At 38.5% G+C, this 12,860-nt stretch overlaps 1 protein-coding gene across 1 annotated transcript in view; it reads left to right on the forward strand.

Moving 5' to 3' along the window:
- The window catches only part of LOC6040719 (cadherin-86C), a 313,005-nt gene that overhangs the window by 270,004 nt on the left and 30,141 nt on the right, over positions 1-12,860 (forward strand). The window contains exons 4-7 of the mRNA XM_038266437.1: positions 615-811; positions 946-1,190; positions 10,911-10,994; positions 11,063-11,188. Of these exons, the coding sequence (XP_038122365.1) occupies positions 615-811; positions 946-1,190; positions 10,911-10,994; positions 11,063-11,188 (652 nt within the window). The remainder of the gene's footprint in view (positions 1-614; positions 812-945; positions 1,191-10,910; positions 10,995-11,062; positions 11,189-12,860) is intronic.

The following is a 12,860-nucleotide window of genomic DNA, read 5'->3' on the forward strand; positions in this document are numbered from 1 at the left end:
GTTGAGCGTAGTAGGCTTTCAATGGGCGCGCTCCTTGGGAAGGTGTTAAATTATCACACCAATGCCTACTACGATTGCCTTGAGGGGTGGTGGAATTCGAAGCCGCCTTCGATCCGCCGCTGTGCCGACTTGACAGTAAGTAGCCACTTGCGCGGCGGCGCGCTCAAAATTATGCCTGGTAGCATCAAATATTTTTACGAGCGCGCGCCCCTGGAATGGGCCGCGTAACCATAAATCCCACCTAATTGTCGATAAATTACTGCGTTTATAATAAATATTTATACCCGCGTTCAATCGGTGGAAGCGGCTGGCCGCTAATCTCCATATAACGCATATCAAGCGCAAGTCGGTTGAGTTAGAGAGGTGTGCACACGACGGTCGCTACACGCACACAATCGGCCATTAGCGTGAGCGACGCGAGCGTTAGCATTACAATGTAATGCGGCCATATTGGTTCTCCTTGCGACACCTTAATGGCTTCATTAGTGGGCTCCTCCCACCTTCCGATCTTACACCACTAATCCCCGGGGTACTAACCGTAAATTACGCCACTTTATGGCCTCCAACAAACCAATAGAGACTGACCGTCCTTCTCCTTTTTCTTCCTCTTCCAGAATGCTGCTCACACTCTGCTGGATGCTGGTGTTAGCAGGCCTGGTCCAGCGGGCGGTCGGGCTGGACCCGAAGTTCGATCCGTCCACCCGGATGCGGCTTGTGCTGGTTCCGGCGGACGCCCAGGTCGGTTCCGTCATCTACCGGTTACGGGCCACCGACGAGGAGTTCGAGTACCCGCTGCAGTTTGAGCTTGTTGGTAAGTTGTGATTGTCAATTTGACGGGCGTTACTGTAACGCTTATCTGACGTTTGACGTGAAAACAAATCATTTTTGTTTGGTTTATTGAATTTGAAAATTTCCTCAAACCAAACTTCAATTATCCTCCCACAGGTGACGCCGCCTCCGCCACCGTCCAGATCGAGACGCTGCCGTGCACCCGGTTCAACTCGATCTGCCAGGCGAACGTGATCCTGCAGCGGCGGCTCGAGGCGGGCCGGTACTACGACTTCCAGGTCGCGGTGAAGGACACCAAGGGCGGCATGTCGGTGCAGGCCTGCTCGATCACGGCCACCAACTTCAGCACGCCGCACGACCTCATTTTTCCGCACAAAACGGGCATCATCATGGTGCCGGAGGTGAGTTCCATAAATGCCCTCGCGAGGTGCTCGAAAGGGGGGAAAAGTAGGACAAGTATAATAAATAAATTTTCCCATGAAGAAGAACAATAGACGGGTCCGGGAGGTAATTCCGAGCGCGCGCGCGCGCCTTGAACCTTTTCCCTAATCGGTGCGCGATCGTGCGATGTAATGTCCAGCCTAGGGGGGAGGGAAGCGTCCTTTGTTCGAGATTCTCTGGAGAAGTTCTCCGGAAAATCTTTCAGGTCTTTAAGCGTAGACCCTCTGAGAAATGTTACGCCCCGATCGGCCCTTGTCAGCCCGAATTTGTTCTACCAACAGGGGCGTTACATTTCTCAGAGGGATGGAGGACGTCATAAATGGTAGCGTATGGTAACGGCGTTATGTCCCTCTAATTGTCAAAATAAAAAAAATGAAATGACAGCCATATCATACGTTACGTTATTTATGATTGAATTAAGTCAATTCTAAACCAACAATTAATATGTGATTTCCCAGAGATCTACTCTTCCCGTACCCGGTAGTCATAAATATGGTTTCTCGCGAAAACAAACCAGGCCAGGGCAGAAAAGCGCGTGCCTCCGGGTCCGATCGCACAAATCGCCGATCCAATAAATAATCCATATTTAAAAATAGAATCGCTGCATAAATTCCGCCACTTTATTGGTCTGCCAGTTCTTGTTGTTGCTGTGCCTCGAAGAAGACACGCGCCAACACCTCCCCTCGCGAGAGCCTCCGCCGCCGCAATTCAACATAATTAGATTAAATAAAACATAAATTTGCCTATCGAAGACGCTGCTAACCGGTTTCGAGCAGAATGTTTGGCTGTGGCAACAATTCTACAATCGTTCTTTGGCGATTAGGCTGAAGTCGGATAGAAAAAGCACCAACAACTGGCGGTTTATCCTTTCTTGAGCAATAGATTACAAAATTGGCATATTAGAATGTACAGTCCCTGGTTATTACCAGGGAAGGACTGCAACAAAGTTTGAGCTCAGACAAATAGACGACTCAATTCAGCATGTTTCTTCGGGGCGTTACATTTATCAAAGGGTATGTTTATTTGTGACTTTGTAACTCATCCGGTATTTTTGCATGTCACACTTCACGTTAATGTTGGTACACGTAAATTTGACATTTGAGGTTTGCATAATGCTGTTACTATACGTTACCATTTATGGTACGCACCCCAGAAATGTCAAAATCGCTCGGTGCTACCAACATTACAAACAAAGTGTGGCATGTTATGGCAGCTATCCTATTTTTACATTGTTGGTATCACTACGCGATTTTGACTTTTCGGTCGTGCGTAACGCCGTTACTATTTGTAACGTGCTCCATGCTTAAAATCCTGGATGATGTTTTTTTTCATTTAATTTCCATTTATGGGTGAACTTGTGTTCCAAACCAATTCTTGTTTTTTTTTTGTGTTCCAAACCAATTCTTGTTTTTTTTAATCTTTAGAATTTTTAATATTTTTTCGTAATCCTTGAATCTCTTGAATTGTTGAGTTTTTAATTTCAAATTTGCTCTTATTTTTTATTTTTTTCAATCTTGAATTCCATGAATTTTCTGAATTTCCTGGTTTCGTCATTTTAAGCATAAGCATAAGCATAGGTGCCCACCCGCAGTTGCTACTCCGTTATTGACCAGGACCTCCAGAAGTTACATCCACGAGCCGTGGAAGATAAGTGGGTGCTATCTTTCCTCGCTTCGCAACTTCTCAAAGGCCCCTATCATGCTGATCAATACCGGCGCCGGCCACGACCAGTGGTAGGGTCACGGGAAGTGGATGGGAATGTTAGTCCGATACTAGAGTGATAGAGACCGCCCAATCGACTGCTTCTCCGACAAAGTATCACATGAGTTTTGAGGGGGTTAGTAGATGGGTATGAGGTCAGGATTCACGAGTGGCAGTGATGTGACCATGAGCATTTTGTTTATCGGTTGAAATTTTAAATCTTAGGCAGCCGGCTGCGGAAAGATAAATAATTGATTATTTAAAAGTTTGTTTTAATCGAACGCGTGCCAACCGAGCGGTAGTGCTATGGGCTGGACTTATCAGTATATTTTTACTGTTGGTACAATTAAGATAACGCGAGCAAATGTCAAAAATAGTAGATGAGTTAATACTAAAGCTGCCAGTTGGAATAAATTATTACGATCAACGAATATAAACGAAAAGAAAACAGGACACCACGTAACCGATTGTAATGAAATTAAAACAATAACTTAAACGAACTTAACCGGCGGCGTGCCTTCCTATCAACGATGATAAAAGAAGGACTTATAAATTTAAAATATAAAAAGACTCCAAAAAATACGTTGCATAGTAACCGCGAAGTCCCGCTACTCACAATCGAATCCGAAAGATAGCTATCTAGAATTTTAAATATAGTATTAATTCGACCGCGATCCTCCAGAAATTCTTCGTCGGCGAGCCTTCCGATCATCGATGATATAGAAAGGACTTAATCCAGCAATACGACTTGCTTGTCTCGAAAAAAAAAGAATTCGGATCGTTTCTATCGAAAACTATGTAAAGAGAACAAAAAAAATTCATTGGCCAACGAACGCGCGAACTAAAAATAAAGAAAAAAGAAGAAGAAGAAGACCAATCACCCCATGCACACAAACAACGACACAAAAGAGATGAAAACAACACGAATCAGAAGAAATCCAATCACCCCATGTACACAAATAGCGACACAAAAGAGATGGAAAATAACACGAAAAAACAGGACTGCGCGTCCACACAGGCACCGCACTACTGATGCCATTATTTAATTATAATGACCAATCACCCCATGCACTCGAACAGCGACACAAAAGAGACGGAAAATAACACGAAAAAACAGGACTGAGCGTCCACACAGGCACCGCACTACTCAATTTCCTGGTTTCGTCATTTTTAAGAATTTCTTAAATTTCATGGATTTCTTTTCTTTTATTTTTTGATTTTTTTTTAAATTTCTTGATTTTTTATTATCTTGAATTTCTTGAACTTCTTTAACTTCTTAAACTACTTTAACTTCTTTAACTACTTTAACTTCTTTAACTACTTTAACTTCTTTAACTTCTTTAACTTCTTTAACTTCTTTAACTTCTTTAACTTCTTGAATTTCTTAAATTTGTTTTCGTGAAATTCAAGAATTTCTGAATTTTTTCTAAATTTCTTAAATTTTATAAATTTTTTGAATTTCTAGAATTTTTTGAATTTTGTTAATTTCTTAAATTTCTCGAATTTCTTGAATTTTTTAATTTATTTATAAGGCTAGTACAAATATTTTAACAAGTTTTTGTCACCCCGCCCCCCCTCCCCCCCTTCAAAATTGGCCCGAAAAATCAGGGGGCAAAAAAAATATTTTAACAATAAACTTAAAAATTTCAATGAAAATTTAAGTGCAACCTGCTGAAATCAAATTAAAATACATTTTCCTGCGTTTTAAATTTATAGCATGTTTGGGTTTATAAAAAAATCTTAAGATTTTTTGAAAATTTTTGATGCAAAATCTCTTTTTTCGATACAATTTTTGTTTTTGTCAGATCTTAGATTTTTTGAAAACTAATGATTGCAAAACAACTGAACTAGTGCAAATGCATTTTAAAACACTTTTTTCATTTAAATGTGAAGACTATGGCTTGTTATTTAAATTTTTATATTTTTTTATTTTTTTGCCCCCCTTGACCTCGGCCAGGGCCGAGGGACAAAAACTTTTTTAAATATTTGCATCGGCCTAATTCGAAGAAATTCTAAAGGAGTAAAATTTCTTAATTTCTAATTTAGTTTTGTTTAAAAAATTTCTATGTTTCTTGATTTCTTCAGTTTCTGACATGCTTTGAATTTCTTAAATTTCCATATTTTTTAAAATTCTTGTATTTATAAATCTAATGATTTAATAAAAAAAAATTGATCATAATTTGTATTTTGCGAGACCATTTCTCATCATTTTGGTGGCACACACATCCACACGCAATGTGAGAGTTTAACTGCTTAACGAAAGTCACCATGAATATCTTTCCAAAGATTTAAAAGCACTTAAGATATAAAGTGCGCCCAACTTTCGGCAATATGTTCTTTTGCACATTAGTTAGTCACTTACTTGAAAAATAATCCCGAAACATGTAAATAATTAGCAAGCGCCATCAAAAAAACAAACGCGCCAAGTCTTTTGACGTTTGAATTTTGACGACCCATTCCAATCGAAGGCTGAAGAAAACCGAGCGAGAAGCGAAGGCAAATGTAAAACAAAGGGTGGCCACCAACACCATCAGCAGCGCCTGTTGGAGCGAGCCAGTGATGCCAGGAAACTTTCTCTATAAATGCTACTTTTCGTGAGTGTTCGCTTAAAATTTCGTCAATTTTGGCAGCACTAAGCAGACCCAAAAGAACGCTGGAAGACAAAAAGAACTAAGCTTATAATAAGAAAATGGGCACGGCCCAGTGCACTCGACTGATTAGAATGCATTTGGGAAATATTTTTTTTAAAAGCTTTTAAAAGGAATAGCATAAGTTTTAATTCAAGTGAAAATAAACAGAAATGTTCACAAAAAGTTGCTCTACTCGTTGGTGTACTTGGACTTGGTTTTAGTAAATTTTAAGGAACACTCCAGATTGTCCAGCATCATTCAAACACGACCGCTTATTAGGCTTAAAATGGGTATATTTCCCCTAATTACTTTTGGCTTATTTTCTTCCATCTTCACTGTAATTCATTCTCCTAGTTTAACCACGCTGTGTGACTTATTAAATGACCTACCTTCCTCGCAAAGCCCGGTAACTTATACGTTACTGCTCTGTGACCATAATTGGAGGACGTGTGCAGTTATGGATGTGGTTCCCGGCCTTCCCAAGTCTCGAACATCTGTTCCCCGCGATGTCGTAATAAATTTCGCGTCCCCTGCCCAGGGAAAAATTCTTGCCCGGGGACATACGATGCCCCAGTGACACTGGCCCGTGGACAAAAATGGTCATCACGTTCCCCAGCGAGGTGGGGAATCTCGTGACACGATTCGCCACTTTTGTCCACACAGGAGAGACTCACTTCCGCGTTCTGCCGAATGGTTGGGACATGGTGTGCGCGCGCCCTTCGCTGACTGGCTGGCTGGTCCAGCTGGTAAATTATTCGCGATAGCCATTTATCATAGGGTACAAAGAAGAAGTAGACGGAGGTGAAGTCCCGCGCGCTATCGAAAGGAGGCCTTTTCCTCGTAGACCTTAGACCACGAGAGCCTCTTGTGGGACAGAGAGAGCCCTCCGGGCGATGATGGGCTTTGTTCTATTCATTATGATTATTATTTATTTGCAATTGTCCGTGAGATATGTACACATTGGGCAACACTCGTTTTTTCCGCGGGACCAGGCGCGTTGTAACGTGAAATAACTTCGAAGATCTGGAGGTTCCTAGGTGAGTAGCAGAGTCGTTTCGAGGGGTTTCAAGGGCTCAACAATTTGTACCCAATATTGAGATAAGCTTAATCGCAGTTTTAAGCATATTATACTTTTCCATAATTTCATTGCCGGCCAGCGGATTTTCAGACTTTTGAAGTTTTTTTTTTCAAAACAAACCCTCTGAAACGCCCCTGTCAACTCCGACGATGGTACCGTTAGCTCTTCTAGATCGCGCCATCTCTGGTCGGTCTCCACGATCGCGCAATCGCAACCATGGGATCTTGTGGACCTTTTAGGAAGAGAGAGAGTACAAGATCGCACAGCAGATCTGCCCCGGCCCGGCTTCCTAGTCCTCTTGATGGAGGTGACGTTGATGCATTAGGCGCACCTCTGCGGAAGAGAACTCTTGTGTACGACGGACGCGGACAAGTTCTACAACCCACTTAGCAATCTGCAAAATCTGCCAATTCGCACCTCAGTCCGTCTCTTCGGCTGAGTAGCTCTGCTACTCTTCGGCGGATCATCCTTCTCCGTGTGAATTGACATGAGTTTGCACCTTTTTTGCAGTCGGTCGCAGAACGTTATGACTATTACCGTCACCGACATGTCTCATTTTGCTCAACTCAATGCAACAGCGATGGTGCAGTGTCTTCTTCCTCCAACTTCACATTGACGAAGAGAGGACCATTCCCATGTTGAACAAAGTGTTAACAATCTCATTTTCCGCCGCCCTTCCGCTAACCTCTTGCAACGTCGAGATTTCATTCCTATCATTCTGAAGTTCGTCGCCACTCGACATGGACACGATTGCGGAGGGGTACAAAACTATTGAACAGCGCGCACATTTACTGAGTACGATCTACACGGTTGGATTGCTGGTTCAAGTGCCAATCCAACCAGTGTAATCCTGGGTAAGCTTTGTAGACTCTCTGGGATCAAGAGAACTATGGAGCAATAAATTAGCGATCGGCGAGGTGTACCGATGAGGTTGGTGCCGAACTTTATCAGTAAACAGTACTAGACAATAGGGAATTTATGTCAACAGCAAAACATTAGAAGAAATTTTTAGCAGCCTTCTGAATCTTTAGTCCAATCTTTTAAAAATACGAGATACAAAAATAGAGTTGACTCAAGAAATCTTAAAAATTATCCAAAAATTAAGAGTATCTAAAAATCAGAAAATTCATAAATTTATAGACAATCCATAAACCACGTGAACACTTTATTATAACTCAGACCTCTCCTCGTAGACAATTTCCATTCAAAACAAATTCATAAAATTAAAAAAAAGAAATTAAAAAAAAAAACAATAAAATAAATCATGATATTCAAGAAATTCAAGAAAATCAAGAAATTTAAGAAATTCAAGAAATTTAACAATTTCAAGAAATTTAAGAAAATCTGGAAATTAAAACAAAATCAAAAAATTTAACAAATTCAAGAAATTCAAGAAATTCAGGAAATTCAAGAATTTCTAGAAATTCAAGGAAATCAAGAAATTCAAGAAATTCAAGAAATTCAAGAAATTTAAAAAATTTAAGAAATTTAAGAAATTCGTGAAATTCGAGAAATTCAAGAAATTCAAGAAATTCGTGAAATTCGTGAAATTCAAGAAATTCAAGAAATTCAAGAAATTCAAGAAATTCAAGAAATTCAAAAAATTCAAGAAATTTAAGAAATTCAAGAAATTCAAGAAATTCAAGAAATTCAAGAAATTCAAGAAATTCGAGAAATTCAAGAAATTCAAGAAATTCAAGAAATTCAAGAAATTCAAGAAATTCAAGCAATTCAAGAAATTCAAGAAATTCAAGAAATTCAAGAAATTCAAGAAATTCAGAAATTCGAGAAACTCAAGAAATTCAAGAAACTCAAGAAATTCAAGAAATTTAAAAAAATTTAAGAAATTTAAAAAATTTAAGAAATTTAAGAAATTTAAGAAATTCGTGAAATTCAAGAAATTCAAGAAATTCAAGAAATTCGTGAAATTCAAGAAATTCAAGAAATTCAAGAAATTCAAGAAATTCAAGAAATTCAAGAAATTCAAGAAATTCAAGAAATTCAAGAAATTCAAGAAATTCAAGAAATTCAAGAAATTCAAGAAATTCAAGAAATTCAAGAAATTCCAGAAATTCAAGAAATTCAAGAAATTCAAGAAATTCAAGCAATTCAAGAAATTCAAGAAATTCAAGAAATTCAAGCAATTCAAGGAAATCAAGAAATTCAAGAAATTTAAAAAAATTTAAGAAATTTAAAAAATTTAAGAAATTTAAGAAATTTAAGAAATTCGTGAAATTCAAGAAATTCAAGAAATTCAAGAAATTCGTGAAATTCAAGAAATTCAAGAAATTCAAGAAATTCAAGAAATTCAAGAAATTCAAGAAATTCAAGAAATTCAAGAAATTCAAGAAATTCAAGAAATTCAAGAAATTCAAGAAATTCAAGAAATTCAAGAAATTTAAGAAATTCAAGAAATTCAAAAAATTCAAGAAATTCAAGAAATTCAAGAAATTCAAGAAATTCAAGAAATTCAAGAAATTCAAGAAATTCGAGAAATTCAAGAAATTCAAGAAATTCAAGAAATTCAAGAAATTCAAGAAATTCAAGAAATTCAAGAAATTCAAGCAATTCAAGAAATTCAAGAAATTCAAGAAATTCAAGAAATTCAAGAAATTCAAGAAATTCAAGAAATTCAAGAAACTCAAGAAATTCAAGAAATTCAAGAAATTTTAGAAATTTCAGACATTCAAGAAGTTTAAGAATTTCAAGAAATTCATAAAATTCAAAAAATTCAAAAATTCAAAAAATTCCAAAAATTCAAAAAATTTAAAGAATTCAAAAAATTTAAAAAATTCAAGAAATTTAAAAAATTTAAGAAATTTAAGATATTTAAGAAGTTCCAGAAATTCAAGAAATTCAATAAATTCTATAAATTCAAGAAATTCTAAAAAATCAATAAATTCCAGAAATTCAGAAAGTTCAAGAAATTTAAGAAATTCAAAAAAATCAAGATTTTAAGAAATTCAGGAAATTTAAGAAATTTACGAAATTCAAGAAATTCAAAAAATTCAAGAAACAGAAACTTACGAAATTCAAAAAATTCTAAAAGTTCAAGAAATTCAACAAATTCAAAAAAATCAAGAATTTCAAAATCAAGAAATTCAAGAAATTTGAAAAATTCAAAAAATTCAAGATATTTTATAAGTTCATAAAGTTCAAGAAATTCAAGAAATTCAAGAAATTCGAGAAATTCGTGAAATTCAAGAAATTAAAGAAAATCAAGAAATTCAAGAAATTCAAGAAATTCAAAAATTTCAAGAAATTCAAGATTCTTGAATTTTTTGAATTTAAGAAATTTAAGAAATTCAAGAAACTCGAATTATTTAGGAATTCATGAAATTAATTTCAAAAAATAAAAAAATACGATATTACAAAGAATGTAAAATTTCGACAATTCGATAGATTCAAGGAATACAAGACGATTAACTTCGATTAATAAAAAAAAAACTTAAAATTCATAATTGAACCATAAAAAAAAAAACTAAGAAACTAAGAAACTCCTCCTGTTTTCTTATTCTAGAGCTAAATCAATATGTTATCAAGTATATTATTTGAAAACCTTCAATATGATTTTCGAAAATACTTCTTAGTAAGTTTCGGAATTTCGCAGAGTTGACTTTTTCGACCAAACCGAACCGATATGGTCAACTCCGCACCTTTTTGCGCCAATATATGTGTCATCGCACCGCGGAGCTCATCTAAGTCATCTTCCCAAGCGCTGCGCTGCGCTCAAGAACTCTTCGCCTCAAGCAAATTGATGGTGCGGTATTTTACGTAATAAATTAACCACGCCGCGCGCGCTCTTCGGTTTCCTGGACTTCCTTACAAGGGCATTCTGGTGCCGCCGACCGTATCTTTAAGGTGACGCCACAGCAGAATGTTCGTACGCGCGCATCTGTCATTCGATTTAGCTAAATCGAAGCCGCTGCCGCCATGTTGATGCTTAATGGCTCCGTCATGATTTCGGGATAAATTGTGCGCCCTTCGGGCGCAAACTTGTTGCTCCAATTGCAACAAAGTTGCACTTGTCACGATATAAATCGCGGCGGCCGACACATGAATGGCTGCACGGTTAGTGTAATCTATACAAAAGGTTCGCCCATTTATCACCTGGGAAGACGCGCTGTCAAAATAAAACACGCACCTTAAACGTTGGGACAGGAAAATTCCTCAATTCGATTCAGGCCGAAAGCAATTAGTAGCTAATTAGATCTGTCCTAACCTAACCTCAAATAATTACCACGATTGCTAATCAAATTGTCATTTTGCAGGACGCCAAAAAGGGCACCGAGCTGGACTACGTGCTGGCCAACAAGAACCCGCTGATGCCGAAGCCAGTCTACCTGGAGTTGTGGGTAAGTTGGAGGACTTCACCGTAACGGAACCGTCATTGTAACGCCGTTCAATTTTTCTTCTCTGCCAGGGTTCGCCACTGTTTGCCATCCGACAGAAGATCATCTCGCCGGAGATGACCGAGGGTACGATCTTCCTTCTCGGGCCGCTCGACTTTGAGAAGCAGGCGATGTACCACCTGACGGTGCTGGCCAATGTGAGTAATTTCTTCAAAACTAGGTCATTTTAGAACATTGTCAATAAACCTCCGTCAAACGGGTCGCTCACCTTTCACTTCTACCCCAAACCACCTCCCCGAACCGGTTGTCGATTATTCAATTCCTACATCCGACCTCAACGCCGATTACCGAATTACCTCACACCGCCGCGGAAACAAACCCCCTCTTCTCTCCTTTCCAAACCCTCAAGGTTTGCTTTGATTCCGCCAAGAAAATGCGTACCGGTCATCGCGCACACACAGCCACAAACAAACAAACCAAAAAAAAGCTTGCTGCTGACGCGCCTCGCGAATGTGGGTCAACGAACGTACTTTTGACGACCGCCGCGGACGAATGACGACCCGAAAGCGGAACGGCAACAAAAACATATCAGCCGGCGCGCGTTGGGGCTTCGAAAAAAAACGACAACAACAACCGCGCGAAACACTCTCACTTTCGGCTTCAGCCATGATTGTATTTTGGTTGCACCAGGCGAGCAGCGATCGGGTGGAGGTGTCGGTGTGTGCGAGGAGACAGCTTCGTGACTATGGTGACGCGACGGTCGAAACAAACATTATCGCGCAGCGAGCTGGGCTTCTTTGTTTTCTTTCGTTGTTGTTGTTCTTTCACCGACGACGGCTACTTTGTCGAATTGGTGATAACAGGCCCGTAGCCAGGGGGGGGGCTTCCGGGCTGCAGCCCCCCCCCGAAATTTTTTCCATTTTTTTAAAATTGAACTACCTTAAAAAAATCTTAAATCAATGATTGTGTGTTCTCTTCCCAGAAATAATTTGTAAGATAGAGAATCAAGAATTGATTGATCAAACTAAGTAATTTGCCTGTCCATTGCCGGGCTCAGTTTTTGTAGATTATGGATCCAAAATTTGGATATTTAAAAATTGAGCTGCAGATTTGAACATTGTTCCATTCAGTAACATCTCATTTATCTTGTAGTTTTAGCATTACATTGGTTAGGATGGTCCAAATCTGGGCTTACTTGGGGCTATCCCTGAAATCAAAGATTTTCGCATCACTAGCCTAAGTTCCAAAATTTGAGCTTTTTCTGACCACTGACCACCAAGTTTGGGCAAAATCGTCAAATTGTATGGAGAAAAGCAACTGTTTCAGTTTTTGACCAATGGAAGGCGCAATAACTATCCAGTTCTTATCAATTTTCAGAACTAATATCTTCTTTAAATTTGGAAAAACTTTCCCGAAGACACCTTATTTTTTGGGTTTTTGCTAAAAGTTATTAACCTTCGAAAATAGCAATTTCCGAGCGGACTGCTCTAAGGGGCTACATAGAAATAATTACCGTCATCTGGGGCGATTCGGGACTACAGTCTGAATAGGGACAGCAAAAATCCTTAGATCTTGTTGTCTTAGTTTTGATTGTAGAACTTAAGTATGATCCCTGAAGAACCATAAAATAATTTAGAATTTTTGGATTCAATGTGGCGGTCAAAATGGAGGTCAAGAAATATTTCTGGTGTTTTTAAAGGTCTAATAAACCAAATTTCCAGTTTTTGCTTTTGGGTGCTTTTGAAACCGTCAGGGTATTAAAAACACCCAAAAGCAAAAACTTGGTGTATTGGACCATTAAAAAAACAGATGCCGAATTTGATGTTAAAAACAAGCAAATAAAACATGCCGATTTCATTTGTTCCTGAT

This window comes from Culex quinquefasciatus, chromosome 1, assembly GCF_015732765.1.
Source record: "Culex quinquefasciatus strain JHB chromosome 1, VPISU_Cqui_1.0_pri_paternal, whole genome shotgun sequence".
Lineage (NCBI taxonomy): Eukaryota > Metazoa > Arthropoda > Insecta > Diptera > Culicidae > Culex > Culex quinquefasciatus.